Below are 13,697 nucleotides of genomic sequence, written 5' to 3' on the forward strand. Positions count from 1 at the left end.
GAAAATATGTACACACAAAAACTTGCTTGTGAATATTGATAGCAGTATGATTCATAATGGCCCAAAGGTGAAGACAACCCAAACGTCCATCAATTGACAAATGGATAAAAAATGTGGTATATCCATTAAATGGAATATTATTCAGCCTTAAAAAAGAAGGAAATTCTGTAAATTATATTACACATTATAATATGGATGAACCTTAAAAATGTTATGCTAAATGAAAGAAGTCATTCACAAAAAGCCACATATTGTATGATTCCATTCATATAAAAGTTCAGAATAGAGAAATCTATAGAGACAAACAGTAGATTTGTGGTTGCTTAGGTTTAGAGGGGAATAGGGGGAGAAAGGGAGGTGATACTAAATTGTATAGGTTTTCTTTTTGAGGTGCTAAAAATGTTCTAATATCAATTGTGGTAATAATTGTATATATTTTTGAATGTATTAAAAACCATTGAATGGTACATTTCCAAAGGGTTAGTTGTAGGGTATGTGAATTACATCTCAATAAAAATGGTTATTAAGAAAAGTTTTTTATACTATATATGAAAATTGCTACATAAATGTAAGATATCATTATCATCTTTTATCATTCTATATAAAACAAATGTCATAATTATGAACAATAATAAACAAAAAAGAAAAGTTTTTCAAATGTCAAGAATAGCAGGTATCACACCATTTGGTAATCCCTTCCTATGGCCATATTTTAATTAGCAAGGGCTTAGCAATTATCTGACAAATGAACTGAAAGAAAAGGCTAACAAAAGCCTTTCTACTCAGGGTGGTCTATGGATGACAGCATCTCATGCCCTGGCAGCCTGTTAGAAATGCAGATTCTCAGGCTGATCCCACACCTGCTGAAACAGAATATGCATTTTAGCAAGATCTAAGGTGATTCATATGTGCATTGAAGTTTGAAAAGCACTGAACTGTAGTATCTTCTCATTGTTGAGAACACTAAGCTTTTACATAGCTATTCTGCTTTCTTGTGCCTTAGGGCTTTTAAGAGGGATTAAATCAGTTCACTTTTAATAAGGACAGCATCTAATGAATTACAATTAACCTAATTTTCTCAGCTGCGGTTTTAATATGTTTCCAGTGCTCAGTCAAGCCTCCAAAATGTGATGATTATTTAAAATAGAAGAAATCATATGAAAATAAATAGATAACTTGTTCAGGTCTTTTAGTCCCTTGAATTTTACAGACAGGCCATCTTTTATAATCACTGATTTAAATTCAAAAGCTTACAGTTACCTTGTTCAAAGATACATAACAAATTATTTTAAACCAGCTTATTTTCTCATCAGTGAAAGCAATTTATGACCACCATTTTTTTTCCTTAGTATTGTCAACATTTTTGATGAATTAGCAAGGGTTATTTTGGTCATGCTCAAAAAATATTAAATATACATGAAGCAGAGAAAAGACTTTGTTTCAGAACTCTGCTGGATGGTTTGTGATATTGCTGGGAATAATGTAAGATTTGAAATGCCTCATATCTATAAGCTTGTCAGAAATTAGAAAAATTTATAACTGAGAAACATGTACTTAATTACAGCATAAATATACATATAAAATGCATTCCTTTCAAGGATTATTCTCGTTTCTTCTCCTTCCTGCCCCTGACCTTTCATGCCCACACAGACAGGGAAGCCTGAGGCATCTTCATTCTGCTGCTCTCCATCTCAACCCAGAAATGGGGGTCAGTCGGACCCAGTGACAAACTCATACCAACCAGGGCTAATTCCTTTCCCCACTGCAGGTGTGTGCTTGGGAAGTGAAGGTCTCCTATGATGAGCTGCACGAGTCAGCATTGTCAGGTGGTCTATTATTGGACAGTTATCAAAGGGTTTTAGAAAAATCCAACTGCTTCTCTCAGTCTGCAAGAGAGACTGCAAATAACAACTAATTTGTGATCAATTACCCTGAGTATTTTGATAAACAGTCACAGGACCATACTTTTATACAATGCCAGAGGCCCACCATGCCCCTTGGTAGAAAGAGAACAACATTGTTCAGAAAAATCCTCAGATATGATTCTTTTAAATATATCTTTATTACCTATGGGGAATGATAAAATAGATGAACATTTGTGTTTGTAATAACATGAAGCACTCTACATATTTACAGTATTTACTATTCTTAGGAATATACTGTTACCAGTGAGACACTTATATAGAAGATATAAAGTAAAAATACAAATAAATATGCATCCTTCATGTGCTTGGTTTTGCTGGCAATACATGTGGAATATATCCATCAAGTGTAGCCACAATAAATAAAATGAGTGATGTCTTTTTATATTGATATTAGTTGTATCCAAGGAAGTGCAGACTTGGTCTGGAACTAGATGAAGAACTAGAATAAATAATAAAAATTGAAACTTCATTTGAACTTATGAACTAAGGTATACAGTTTTTTTTCAGAAATGAGTAGTCTCAATCCTTTCTATGAGATCCTATACTGAGGAAGTTCTGGTCTTCAGGTCACTAAAAATACAGACACATGAAAATCAACAGCAAAAAACAAGTCAATTTTAACTGGCTTATCTCCTGATTAAAAATTACATGTACATATATTCAGAGTTTCCCTTAATGAGTCCTTATTGAAAGAAAAAAACGTTTCCATTATTTAGAAATTGATGAAGAATTTTTTATAGCGAGAAAATTTTAAAATCTCTTACCCATTACTATTTTTATGAAAGTAACAGAAAATAATATGGGTCTTGCAAAGGTAGGAACCAACCCTCCACATTTTAGAAGTCTAAAAAGATCACTCTTTAGAATACAGAATCATACTTATCCTTTGGTGGGTGTGATTCCATAATCTAAAAAAATATCTAGAGGGAAAATACAAATCTGAGGAATTCAGTCAGGGTGCCTCAGTTGGGGGATTTTTTTTTAACTCTTTCAAAAAGATGAGCTCATTTTTAAGAGGACTAAATAGAAAAATTCAAATAATTGTGAATGAAACTAAAAGGTTTTATTCTTAAGAATAATAAATTTACATTATGCTTCCTGATATATGGCAAAATTCAAGGACCATGAGCCAAACTTTGGAAAGAAGGTCCCTTGCTGCCCACCATCCCCAGACAGTCTCATAGAGCCATTTGCCCTGATTGGCTGTTCTGTTCTATCACTTTTGCAAGTGGTAGGAGCTACTGAGGCAGTAGGTCTGCCTTAGGATTTCTGTCTTGGTGTATTACCAACAAGAGGCCTCTGTGAGCGATGACTTGCTTTTCAGCCTCATACTTTGGAGACCTCTTTTTTCCAGTCTCCCTCCTTTGGCACCACCTATAGGAGCTATGCCATAAATCTGTACATCTCTAATTAAATTTGGAAAGTGAGCCAGTTCATCCTGGGGAATCTATATCGGTGATGGTTTCTTCCAGCTTGCCTCACTTCCAAATACACTTTTGACTATAAAAAGTATTAGCTGAAAACTGAGGTGTTGAAATGATTACTCTGAATTACTAGGGGAGAAATAAATGATGGGCTTTAGTTAAAAGATTAACTTCAAAAGAGATAAAGTGGATTTCCACTTTCATAGCAGAGTCTTGGATTTGAATTATATGTGTTTTCTCTCTAGACGAAAAGACACAGATACTTAAGAATACATTCAGAGTTTCTACAAAGAATGACCGTGGTGTGACAGTGGCAGCTTTGCTGTTCAAATCTCAGATGTCTTCTAATGTCAAACAAGAAGGAAGAATGACAGCAGGACAGGGAGTATGAAGAAAATTAGGAATTTTTTTAAGGAAATTAAAGAAGTGGAAGGAGGGTTGTTTAGTCCCAGGACTGAACGATTAGTGCCTGCCCCTGTTCCTCACAGCCCATTTTGATTCAGCAGTGGGTTATCTCTTTCTCTGGTTAATTCTCATAGCACTTTGCTTGTGCCTGCCGTATATATACTACTGCTAACTTAAACTGTAGTTGTTTGTATATCCATCTTATCTTCTTTATTGAACTGGAAGCTCCTTGGAGAGAGAAAGATAACCTTACACATATTTTTATCTTCAGCAACATATAGCATAGGAGGAAATTTAAAAATGAGGGAAAAAGGAAAAATTTTTGAGCATGTATTATGTATTAGGCAAATGCAAGGTGTTAGTATGAAAGGATACAATAACAAATTTGTATTCCTTGCCTGACTTTTGAAGTAACTGAGATTTAATCCAAAACAGGCAGATGTAGACAAAATATCAGCTTAATTTTTGTTAAAGTTGAAAGTGGAGAAAAGGATTTAGGGGTTTACTAAAGATGTATGCAGAATTAGGCAAACGCTCCCACCTGGTCACGGGTGTAGCTGGGAAACCTCAGTCTTCCCCATGTGGGGTACTGACCTGGTGAAACATGCATCTGAGCAGAGCAGACCAGTATGGGCATTTCCTGTAGGCATTTGTAGATCCTAAAGAGGAAATAGGGAGGTGGGCCAAACTCCACAATTTCTTTCCCCAAACAAACAATTTATTTCCCAAAACTCCACAGTGAGGTAATTAACTCCTCCCTTGGGAAGAAGAGAGTGAGTGAGGGGGCAGAGAGATGTCAGGATTGATAATATCCCTCTTTATGTGGTCATGAAGTAGGGGAGAGGAGTTTTCTCACCACGAAGTTGTTTTCCTACAACATCTCATTTAATCTCTCAATCTATATTAGGTTAGATATTGTTATTCTGGTTTTACAGATGGAAGAAGGGACAGCTCATAAACATTAAGTAACTTGCCCTAAGCCTCAGAGTTAGAGAATGTTAGAGCCAATATTCAAACCCAAAATGTGTGCTCTTTGTTCAACGTGGTCCAGTGTATGGGACAGACACATAGTTTGGTGGATGGATGGATGGATGGATAAAAAGAAAGAGATCTTTGTATACATTTATGTGTCAAATATGATAACTCCCATATATAATAACAACAGTTTGCTGAATTACATTGTTTATTCACATTATCATTTCTAATGTGTTTCAGGAAAAATTTGGCTAAAAATATTATCAAACTACTTTAAAATATTTTAACAGTCAATTCATTAAACAATATACCTTTATGTTCATTTATTTCTTCCAAATGGAAGACTATCCCAAATGTCCAATCAATGTTCATTATCTTTGTCAGTTCACTTATTAAAATGTACAGTAATGTTAATTACCATCTCATTTAGAAAAATTCTTCGACTCCATGGTACTACCGTGCTCAAATAGTCACACTAGTTATGTTGCTGCACCAATAATTTAGACAAGCCACATGGAGAAACTTCAGAAAGTTCAAACTAAGCTAAGACTTTGATTTGCTCTCTAGAAGTAAAAATGTGATTTGCCCTTTCAAATGAAACAAACCTGTTATCAGCAAATATTTACACAGACCTACTGATAACCAAAAGTCAGAATTTAAATGACAAACCCAGCATGATTAAAATTTGTACATAAGGAAATGAATAAAATGTGTACTGACTGTATGTCTGTGTGCATTTATGTTTGGATGGGTATGTATTCATTCATCCATTCATTCATTCAATAAGCATTTATGGAATCCTGCTAGGTACTAACCCCTGTGATATAGGTATAAAAAAGTGAAAAGACATGGCCCTTACCTAGGAGATACTCCTAATCTCCTAGAGATAGTACGAATGTGTAAATAAATACAGTGCTCTGAGAGAAGTTTTATATTAGAAGCATATATAACATGAAAGGAAAGAGTCTAACTTACAGCCTAGAAATAAGAAACAATAGATTTAGACTCCCTCATAAGGACCATAGATGTTGGAATCAGACACAGAATACAGAATAGCTGTGTGCGAAATATCAAAAGTAAAGGATATAATTATAATAATGAGCATACAATAGAAAGGAACTAACTGATTTGAGAAAAATGAGACTTCTAAAAATGTAAAGTTAAATTGTTGATATTTGAAACTCAATAAGACTATTTGAGCACATGCAGTAAAGAGAGAAAAGAAAATACAGTACATGAAAGCAGCATGTGAGACAATGAGAAGGTCCAACATATGTAAAATCAGTGTAACAGAAACAGACATTTAGCAGTATCCTGGCCTCAACCCAATAGATGCCAACCGTACTCCCTCCCCTCAGTTGTGAAAATCAGTGTCTTCAGACATTACCAAATGTCTCTGGGGGACAAAATTCCTCCAACTGAGAACCACTGCCGTAAAACACATATGAGAAACACAAATTATTGACCTATGTCACTCATGGTTATGGACACAAATATCATAAACAAAATTATAGCAAATTGGATTTAATAACAAATAAAATTACAAAATCCAGTTAGACTTTTCCCTAAATGCAAAGATGTTTGTATATTTGAAAAACTATAAATATTTTAACCCACATTAACAAATTAAAGAAGAAAAGCTTTATGTCCTTTCTATATATATATATATATATATATATATATATATATATATATATTCTCACAGTGTCCAGTGGTATGCAGGCATTTCCCCTTATAATTTACACATTATAATAAGTTATTTACATAGTGAGTTAGAAACTATGCTTTATGCTCAGTGCTATGCTTGAAAGAAGGGGACACTCATGTACCTGAGCTAATCAGAAGCCTTCTCCACAAGTTTTATGGCTCTTTAAAGAAAAGGTTAAAGAATAAGATAAACTCACAAAGCCATTTATAAATGTTTCAATTCCACTAAAGGGTAGACTCTAGATGTATTTTAATGCTGCAATAAATGTCTACTAAAATTTTGATCTGTATTTTAAAAAGCAATTCAAATAAGTTAAATCCAATTTATATTAATGCAAAGAGAAAGTATTTTCAAATGATTGTTTAACTCTATGTCTGCAGTATTTAACACAATGGTCTTTGAAACCAACTGACCTTTATGGTTAGTATCCAGTAAATAAATATGAATGACTCATCAGTGCCCTCACATGAACTGAAGTGTTCATTTGTAGTGGCTTTAGAATGTATTTAATTTCAAAACAACCTCTATTATTTTTATTTAGTTATGCATATAAACAAATCTGAGATCACTTGCATGTTCAACAGTCAAACAAGATGAATCTCTAGCATCACTATGTCTACCAAATGGTCATTTAAAGAAATAACAAAGAAAATATGCTGAGGAGTATGAGATGGAGAGAGGTGGTTCTTTATTGGCAAGTTGCTCCACCCCAAACCACCATCCCAAGTTCTGCACCTTGGGAAGTAGGAAGTCAATGTTAATTCAGTGTCAAACTCCTGATTCTCACAAATACTGATGCTACTCTTAGTTTACACGAATTAACGTCAGTTAAATGAAAGCATGGAAATCAGTTCTCTAAAATGTTGACATTTATATGAAGAGGGACTAATTTCAATTAAAATATGAGATAATTGCATATAAATGAATTAGTGGATATAAAGTTTACCCTGTCTTATCAGCCTAATAGTTGTTATAAAAATAACAACAATTGGCTAATTGCTGTGCTGGGCACTTCAAATGTATCTATGATAATAATCATGTTGATAAAAGTAATACTCAGCCAAAAAGAAACAAAACTGCCTACCAGGCAAGGAAGGGCACAACCCCGCTGTGCATCATCAGGCAGATCTTGCTAACTTCAGTGGCCATTTTTCTACCTTTCATTTGGACACCATGGGATGCTTTACTCCTCTGGTTCTCCGATATTGAGTCCATACTGGAAACACCATTGCCAAACAATCTCATCAGAAACAAAGATGATCTCACTTGAATGAAAAAGGACCTGGGTGAATTTAGGGCTTGCCTTTATAAGTTTATACCCTTATAGGCAGAGGACCCTGCCTGGCATGAAGCCTGTCTCAGAAAGGCCCAGGTGCAGTCACCTTTGAACATCTGGTTGTCCATCTGGAGCCCTTCCTGTTGCTGCCTGCCAGAACATTTCCAGAAGGTAAGATGCTACACCGCTTCCTGAGAATCTGAGAAGTTCTCCAACCTACTCACATCTACAACTTGTCTAGTCTTGGCAGTCCCAAGCAAACCCACAGCCCCGGCACCAGACACCTTCAGTTGGATGTCTTTTGTTTGTTTTGTTTTAGCCCAACAACTTATTCAGATATGTCCCATTAGGAATTGACATTGTCAGGGGAAAAAGTAAGTGTGATTTTGTAAGGTCAATGGGAACCAGAGGTGCTAACCAGAGATGCTTATGGTGCTTAAAACAGAGTTAGAATAAATGCATTTCTATGTGATCTAAAAGAAAAAGGCTGAATACATAGAATGTTCAAGTATTTAAATGGTAAGAATAGATACGGGGAAAAGTCAGAAAGAACAGTTATAAGGCATGGCACAAGGGATCATTTTATTTTGGGTGCTTCCTCTTTTAGAGAAGAAGACAAGGAAGTGGTCTGTGGTCCCAATTATATTCCGCAAATGGGAAACAGCACGGTCATCAATGAGAGTACACTTCAGAGTTATCATTTGAATACCTACTATATGCCATCCACTATGCTAAGTGCTTTAGATGCAGTATCTTATTTAATTCCCGCAGCAACTTCTGTGGTTTTAGGAGCTACCATTATCCTAAATTTTACAGTTGAGGAAAGAGTCTTAGCAAGATTAAATAACATGCCCAAGGTTACATAAATTGTAAGTGACAGAGCTAAGACTCAAATCCGGGTCTCTTTGAATCCAATGCACTTAACCTCATTCTACAATGCCTTAAAACACTGATCTGTAAAGTTTTGGCTTATGTTTCAATCTTTGCCTCTAATCAGTGAGCTCCTTCAGGGCAGAATTTATTTCTCATTAATTTTTATAACCCCAGAGCATGGAATAATGCCTGATACAGAGCAGCAACTCAATGATTATCAAATGAACAAAATGATGAATTAATAAATAAAGGAAGGAAGGAAGGAATTAATTTTAAAAGGAGTCAGAAAATGGAAGTTCATGAAAAAAAAAAGTTAACTGTACACTAAGAATGCTGTTTCTGTGGTTAGTTTTATGTCCCTCTCTTTCTATTGTAACAACATATGAGTATTTTATGATAAGCACCATTTTCACTTTAGAATTAAACAAAATGCTTTCACAAATATGTATTTTACCCAGGGATTTAAATGAACGATCAAAATTCCACAATCAGAACATGACACAGCCAAACCAGCATATAATCATATGTTTCTCATAATAAGCTACTTGAAGTGTTCTTAGGGTTACAATTTTGTAATCTAGACACGAGAGGAAGATCTGTGCTCTTGACAACATTCAGCACAGGCACTTCAACTGGCTCTGGATCAAAGACAAGCCCCTCTTCTGCATTACATAGATGTTCTCTCTTTCCTTATCAGGAAGCAGACAGTCCTAACCATTACCTTCACATCCTCTGCCATCTTCCTCCAGTTTCTGGCCAGCTTGACACTTGCAGTAATAACTGCCAATCGTATTACAGCATTGGTCCTGACAGACACCATGGTACATTCATTTATATCTGCAATTGAATATGTAAACAGAATTAGCTTCCTGTAACTAGACACACAAAAAGACTTCAGTGGCTCTCCTAAAAATGTACCATCACAGAGTGACATCATTCTTTGACCTCAGACGAAATGAGATAAAACTATAGTACCTTATTTTAATTAGAGCTAACACACTCTAATTTTGATGTAAAGAACAGTGTCCCTAAGGGGTTGTCTAATCTTATGGAATTTGGAGGCTTATGGTACAGATCCAGATATTTCACATCCAAGTCATCATTTCAGGATGAGATTCAGAAGAGAGTGAGGAACGAGCAAGTCAGAATACCAGGTCACCTATTTATCCATTAAGTGTTTTGTTGTGGGCTTCTCAGATAAATAATTACTGAGCACCCACCACTATATATCTGGCATTGTGCTAACCAGTGTGGGGAGGTAAAAGGGTAGTTTCATGGCTTCCAATGATTCAAATCCAGCTGGGGTTGAGGACTAAACAGAAGTGTGATTTGGGTGTGTCCATGTGCTGGATATGTCCACAGCCTACTTCTTAACCGGTGGCCAGAAAGCATCTTCACAGATAGGGCTCAATTTTATGTACACCCCCATCCAGCTGCCAGCTGATAAACATTCCAACCCATATGCAGGTTTGATAGTGAGTGGTCTGTTCTGCTCTAAGTCGTCACTTCTGCATGTTGACTTGCTGACAATGGTATTTGTTTCCTGAAATGAGTGTGGCTGGAAGACAGAGAGGGTGGAGAGCAGAGAAGAAATGGGGAGGGGCAGGTAAGGATTGCAGAGTGAAGAAGAGAGAGACAGAGGGGGAGAGGAAGAATGAGTTAGTTGGGACCAGCCAAAGAAGCTGACAAAGTAGAAGCACTGCCAAAGAGGAACTGAGTTCCCATAACTTTGGAACCAAGAGCGCAGAGAACTGATACTGAAGAAATGATGAGGTACCGAGCAGAGTGGGGTAAGGTGCACCTCAATCGGATAGAACTGAATTTGTCTGAGGCCTGGCTGTGCAGCTGTTGAGACTGCTTCCATTTGTTTTCAGTTAACTTTTCATTGACATGTGACATACACATAGAAAAGTATACAGATCTTTAGGATACAGTTTGATGGTCTTAAGAAATAAACTATAGCAATGCAACCCCAAGAAATAAACCATGGCTAGCACCCAAGGTGCACCCTGCCTAGCTGAAGGTAACAACCATTCTCATCTTTAACACTATAGGTTAGTTTTGTCTTTTGGAACTATATAGAAGTAGAATCATACTGTGTGTTTTTCGTGTCTGTCTTCTTTTGTCCAGCATTCTGCTTATGAGATTAGGAGACTGTACTTGGACTTTGCTCATTCCTATTCCTGTATATTATTCAAATCTATGAATATACCACACTTTTTATTTATCCATTTCACAGCTGATGGGAATTTACCTATTTTCTTATTTTTGGTTATTGTAAAGAGTGTTGCTATGAACATTCTTATACATGCCTTCAATGAATGTACATATACATTTTTGGGGGTAATATATCTAGGACTGAAATTGCTAGATCAAAAGGTATGATATGTTCTGCTTTAGTAGCTACAGCCAAATAGTCTTCTAAAGAGGTTATTCTAATTTATACTCTCACCAGTGGTGTATTAGAGACCAGATGCTACTCATCCTTGCCAGTGTTTGGGATATTCTGTTTTGTTTTGTTTTTCATTTTAGTTCTTCTGGGGAGTGTATAAGGGTATCACATTGTGACTTTAATTTGCATTTTCCTGATGATTAATTAGGTTAAACACCTTTTTCATGTTATTGGCCATTTGGATAACATCTTGTTGACATGCTTGTTCAAATATTTGTCCATTTGTCCAATTCTTAAAATACTGATTCTTTTACTAGTGGGTCAAGTAGAATGCTAAATAGAAATGGTGGCAATGATTATCCTTGTCTCGCTTCTGAATTCAAAAGGATAGTTTTTAACATTTCACTGTAGGTATGATATGTACTGTAGGGATTTTTTTTAATAGATTAGTTTTATCAGATTAAAAAAGTCTACTTCTAGTTTCTTAAGTATTTGTATCATAAATAGGTGTTAAGTTTTATTTACTGCTTTTTCTGAATCTAGAAGGACAATTATATGGTTTTCCTAGTTAATTTTATTAATATGATGAATAACATTGATTTTTTGCCTCCCTGAAATGAACCTGGTAATGATACACTACCCTTTTATATATTCCTGGATTCAGTTCACTAATATTTTGTTAGGATTTTTGTGACTATATTCATGAGAGAGATTTTCTGCACTTTTTCTTTCCTGTAATATTCTTGTTAGGTTTTGGCATCCAGGTCATACTGGGTGCATTAAACAAATGAGGATGTTTTTCCTCTTTTTCTATTGTCTGAAGAATCTGAGACTTTTGTCTTTCTTACTTAGATTTTTGAAAGAATTCATTTATGATACCATCTAGGCCTGGGATATTGTATGTGTGTGTGCGTGTGTATGTGTGTGTAGACTTTTAATTACAGATTCCACTTCTTTAATAAATAAGAACATTCATATTTTCATTTAAACATGTTAGATAAATTATATGTTTGGAGGAATTTGTCCTATTCATATGAATGTTCACATGTATTTCTGTTAAGTTGTTCACAATGTTCTCATCCTATATTTTTAACGTTTGTTCAATTTGTAGCAAGGTTCCTTTTCCTATTCCTGAAATAAATAATGTGTGCCTTCTCTTTTTTTCTTGATCAGATTTGGTATCTATCTATCTACCTACTATCTATCTATCTATCTATCTATCTATCTATCTATCTATCTATCTATCTATCTACCTACCTGTCTATCTATCTATCTATCTATGTATCTATCATCTATCACCTTCATCTTCTCCAAGAACAAACTTTTGGCTCTATAGATTTCTTTCATTGCTCTGCTTCTAAGTTCTTGAGATTGAAATTTAATTAATCTTTTGACTTTATTCTTTAAAGATATTTCTGGTTATCTATAAATGTATAACAAACCACCCCCCAAATAAGTGGCTTAAAGAGGCAATTTACTGTTATCTTTCACATTTCTGGAGATTGAAGGGCTCAGCTGGGCGGTCCTTATTTGGGTTTTCACATATGGGCGCAGTCAGGTGGAAGCTTGAGTTACACTTCCATGCAGACTTTTTCATTCACATGTTGGGATTTGGGCTGAGATGGTTGGAATATCTGAGAGGCTTGTCAGGCATCTCCCTTTATCTCCACGTGCCTAACTTTGACTTTCTCACTGCCTGGTGGTCTCGAAGAAAGAAATTGATGGCAACCTTCTTGGAGAGAATGTATCACACTAATATGTTCATTTAAGGCTATACATTTTCCTAAAAATAAAGTATTAGCTACATCCCACAGGTTTTGCGATGTTATGATTTAATTATCATTTGATTCAAAATGTCTCCTAATCTAAATTAATATTTTTGTTTGGGTTATTTTGAGGTATATTCTGGGGGTTGTCCAAACATTTTAGGAACTTCCCATCATCTTGTTATTATGAAATGCTAGATTAATTCCACTGTGGACAGAGAATATGATCTTCATGACTTCAGTTCTTCAAAATCTGTTAAGTCTTGCTTTATATTCCAGCACATGGTCAATTTTGATTTAAAAAAAATCTATATCTACTGGAAAATAAAGTGTGATCTACAATTGTCAGGTGCTATGTTTTCTGTATGTAGATATGCACATATAAATTACTTATATGTATATATTTCAAATATGTACAAATGTATATTTAATTAGTTCAAGTCCGTTAATCATGTTTCTCATATCTTTATATCCTTAGGAATTTTTTATATGTTTGTTATATATCAGTTAGTGAGAGAGGCAGAGTAAATTCTCTCTAATTTTATGTTTTTCCTTTTATGACTGCAATTTTTGTTTTATATACTTTGAAGCCCTATTATAAGTAGCATACAAGTTCAGAATTGCCATATCTTCCAAAAGATTAATACTTTGTTATTACAAAATGTTCCTCTTTAGATCCAGCTACTTTTCTTTCATTAAAGTTGAGGTGTTAGCAAATATGGTCCTGTCTAAAACATGCCTAAGACATTTTGTCCATGCCAAAAAATCCTTGATATTTGGTCCTGTCCAGAACCTCCATTAGACATCTGGTCCATAAGACATCTGGTCCATGCCAAAAGGTCCCAGATATTTAGTCTTGTCCAAAACTGTTTGGCATGGACCAAATATGCTCGTGGACATTTTAGACAGGACTGAATGTCCTGCAAGAAGTTGAGGTTTTGTGATTATTAGTA

At 35.2% G+C, this 13,697-nt stretch overlaps 1 protein-coding gene across 1 annotated transcript in view; it reads right to left on the reverse strand.

The window, feature by feature from the left end:
* The window catches only part of LOC309961779 (EGF-like and EMI domain-containing protein 1), a gene marked incomplete at both ends in the record, with an annotated part of 452,551 nt that overhangs the window by 118,583 nt on the left and 320,271 nt on the right, over positions 1-13,697 (reverse strand). Inside the window, 2 exon segments of the mRNA XM_082839272.1 lie at positions 9,308-9,409; positions 9,412-9,423. Coding sequence (XP_082695398.1) covers positions 9,308-9,409; positions 9,412-9,423 — 114 coding nt within the window.

Source organism: Leucopleurus acutus (genome assembly GCF_964270905.1).
Source record: "Leucopleurus acutus genome assembly, chromosome: 5".
Lineage (NCBI taxonomy): Eukaryota > Metazoa > Chordata > Mammalia > Artiodactyla > Delphinidae > Leucopleurus > Leucopleurus acutus.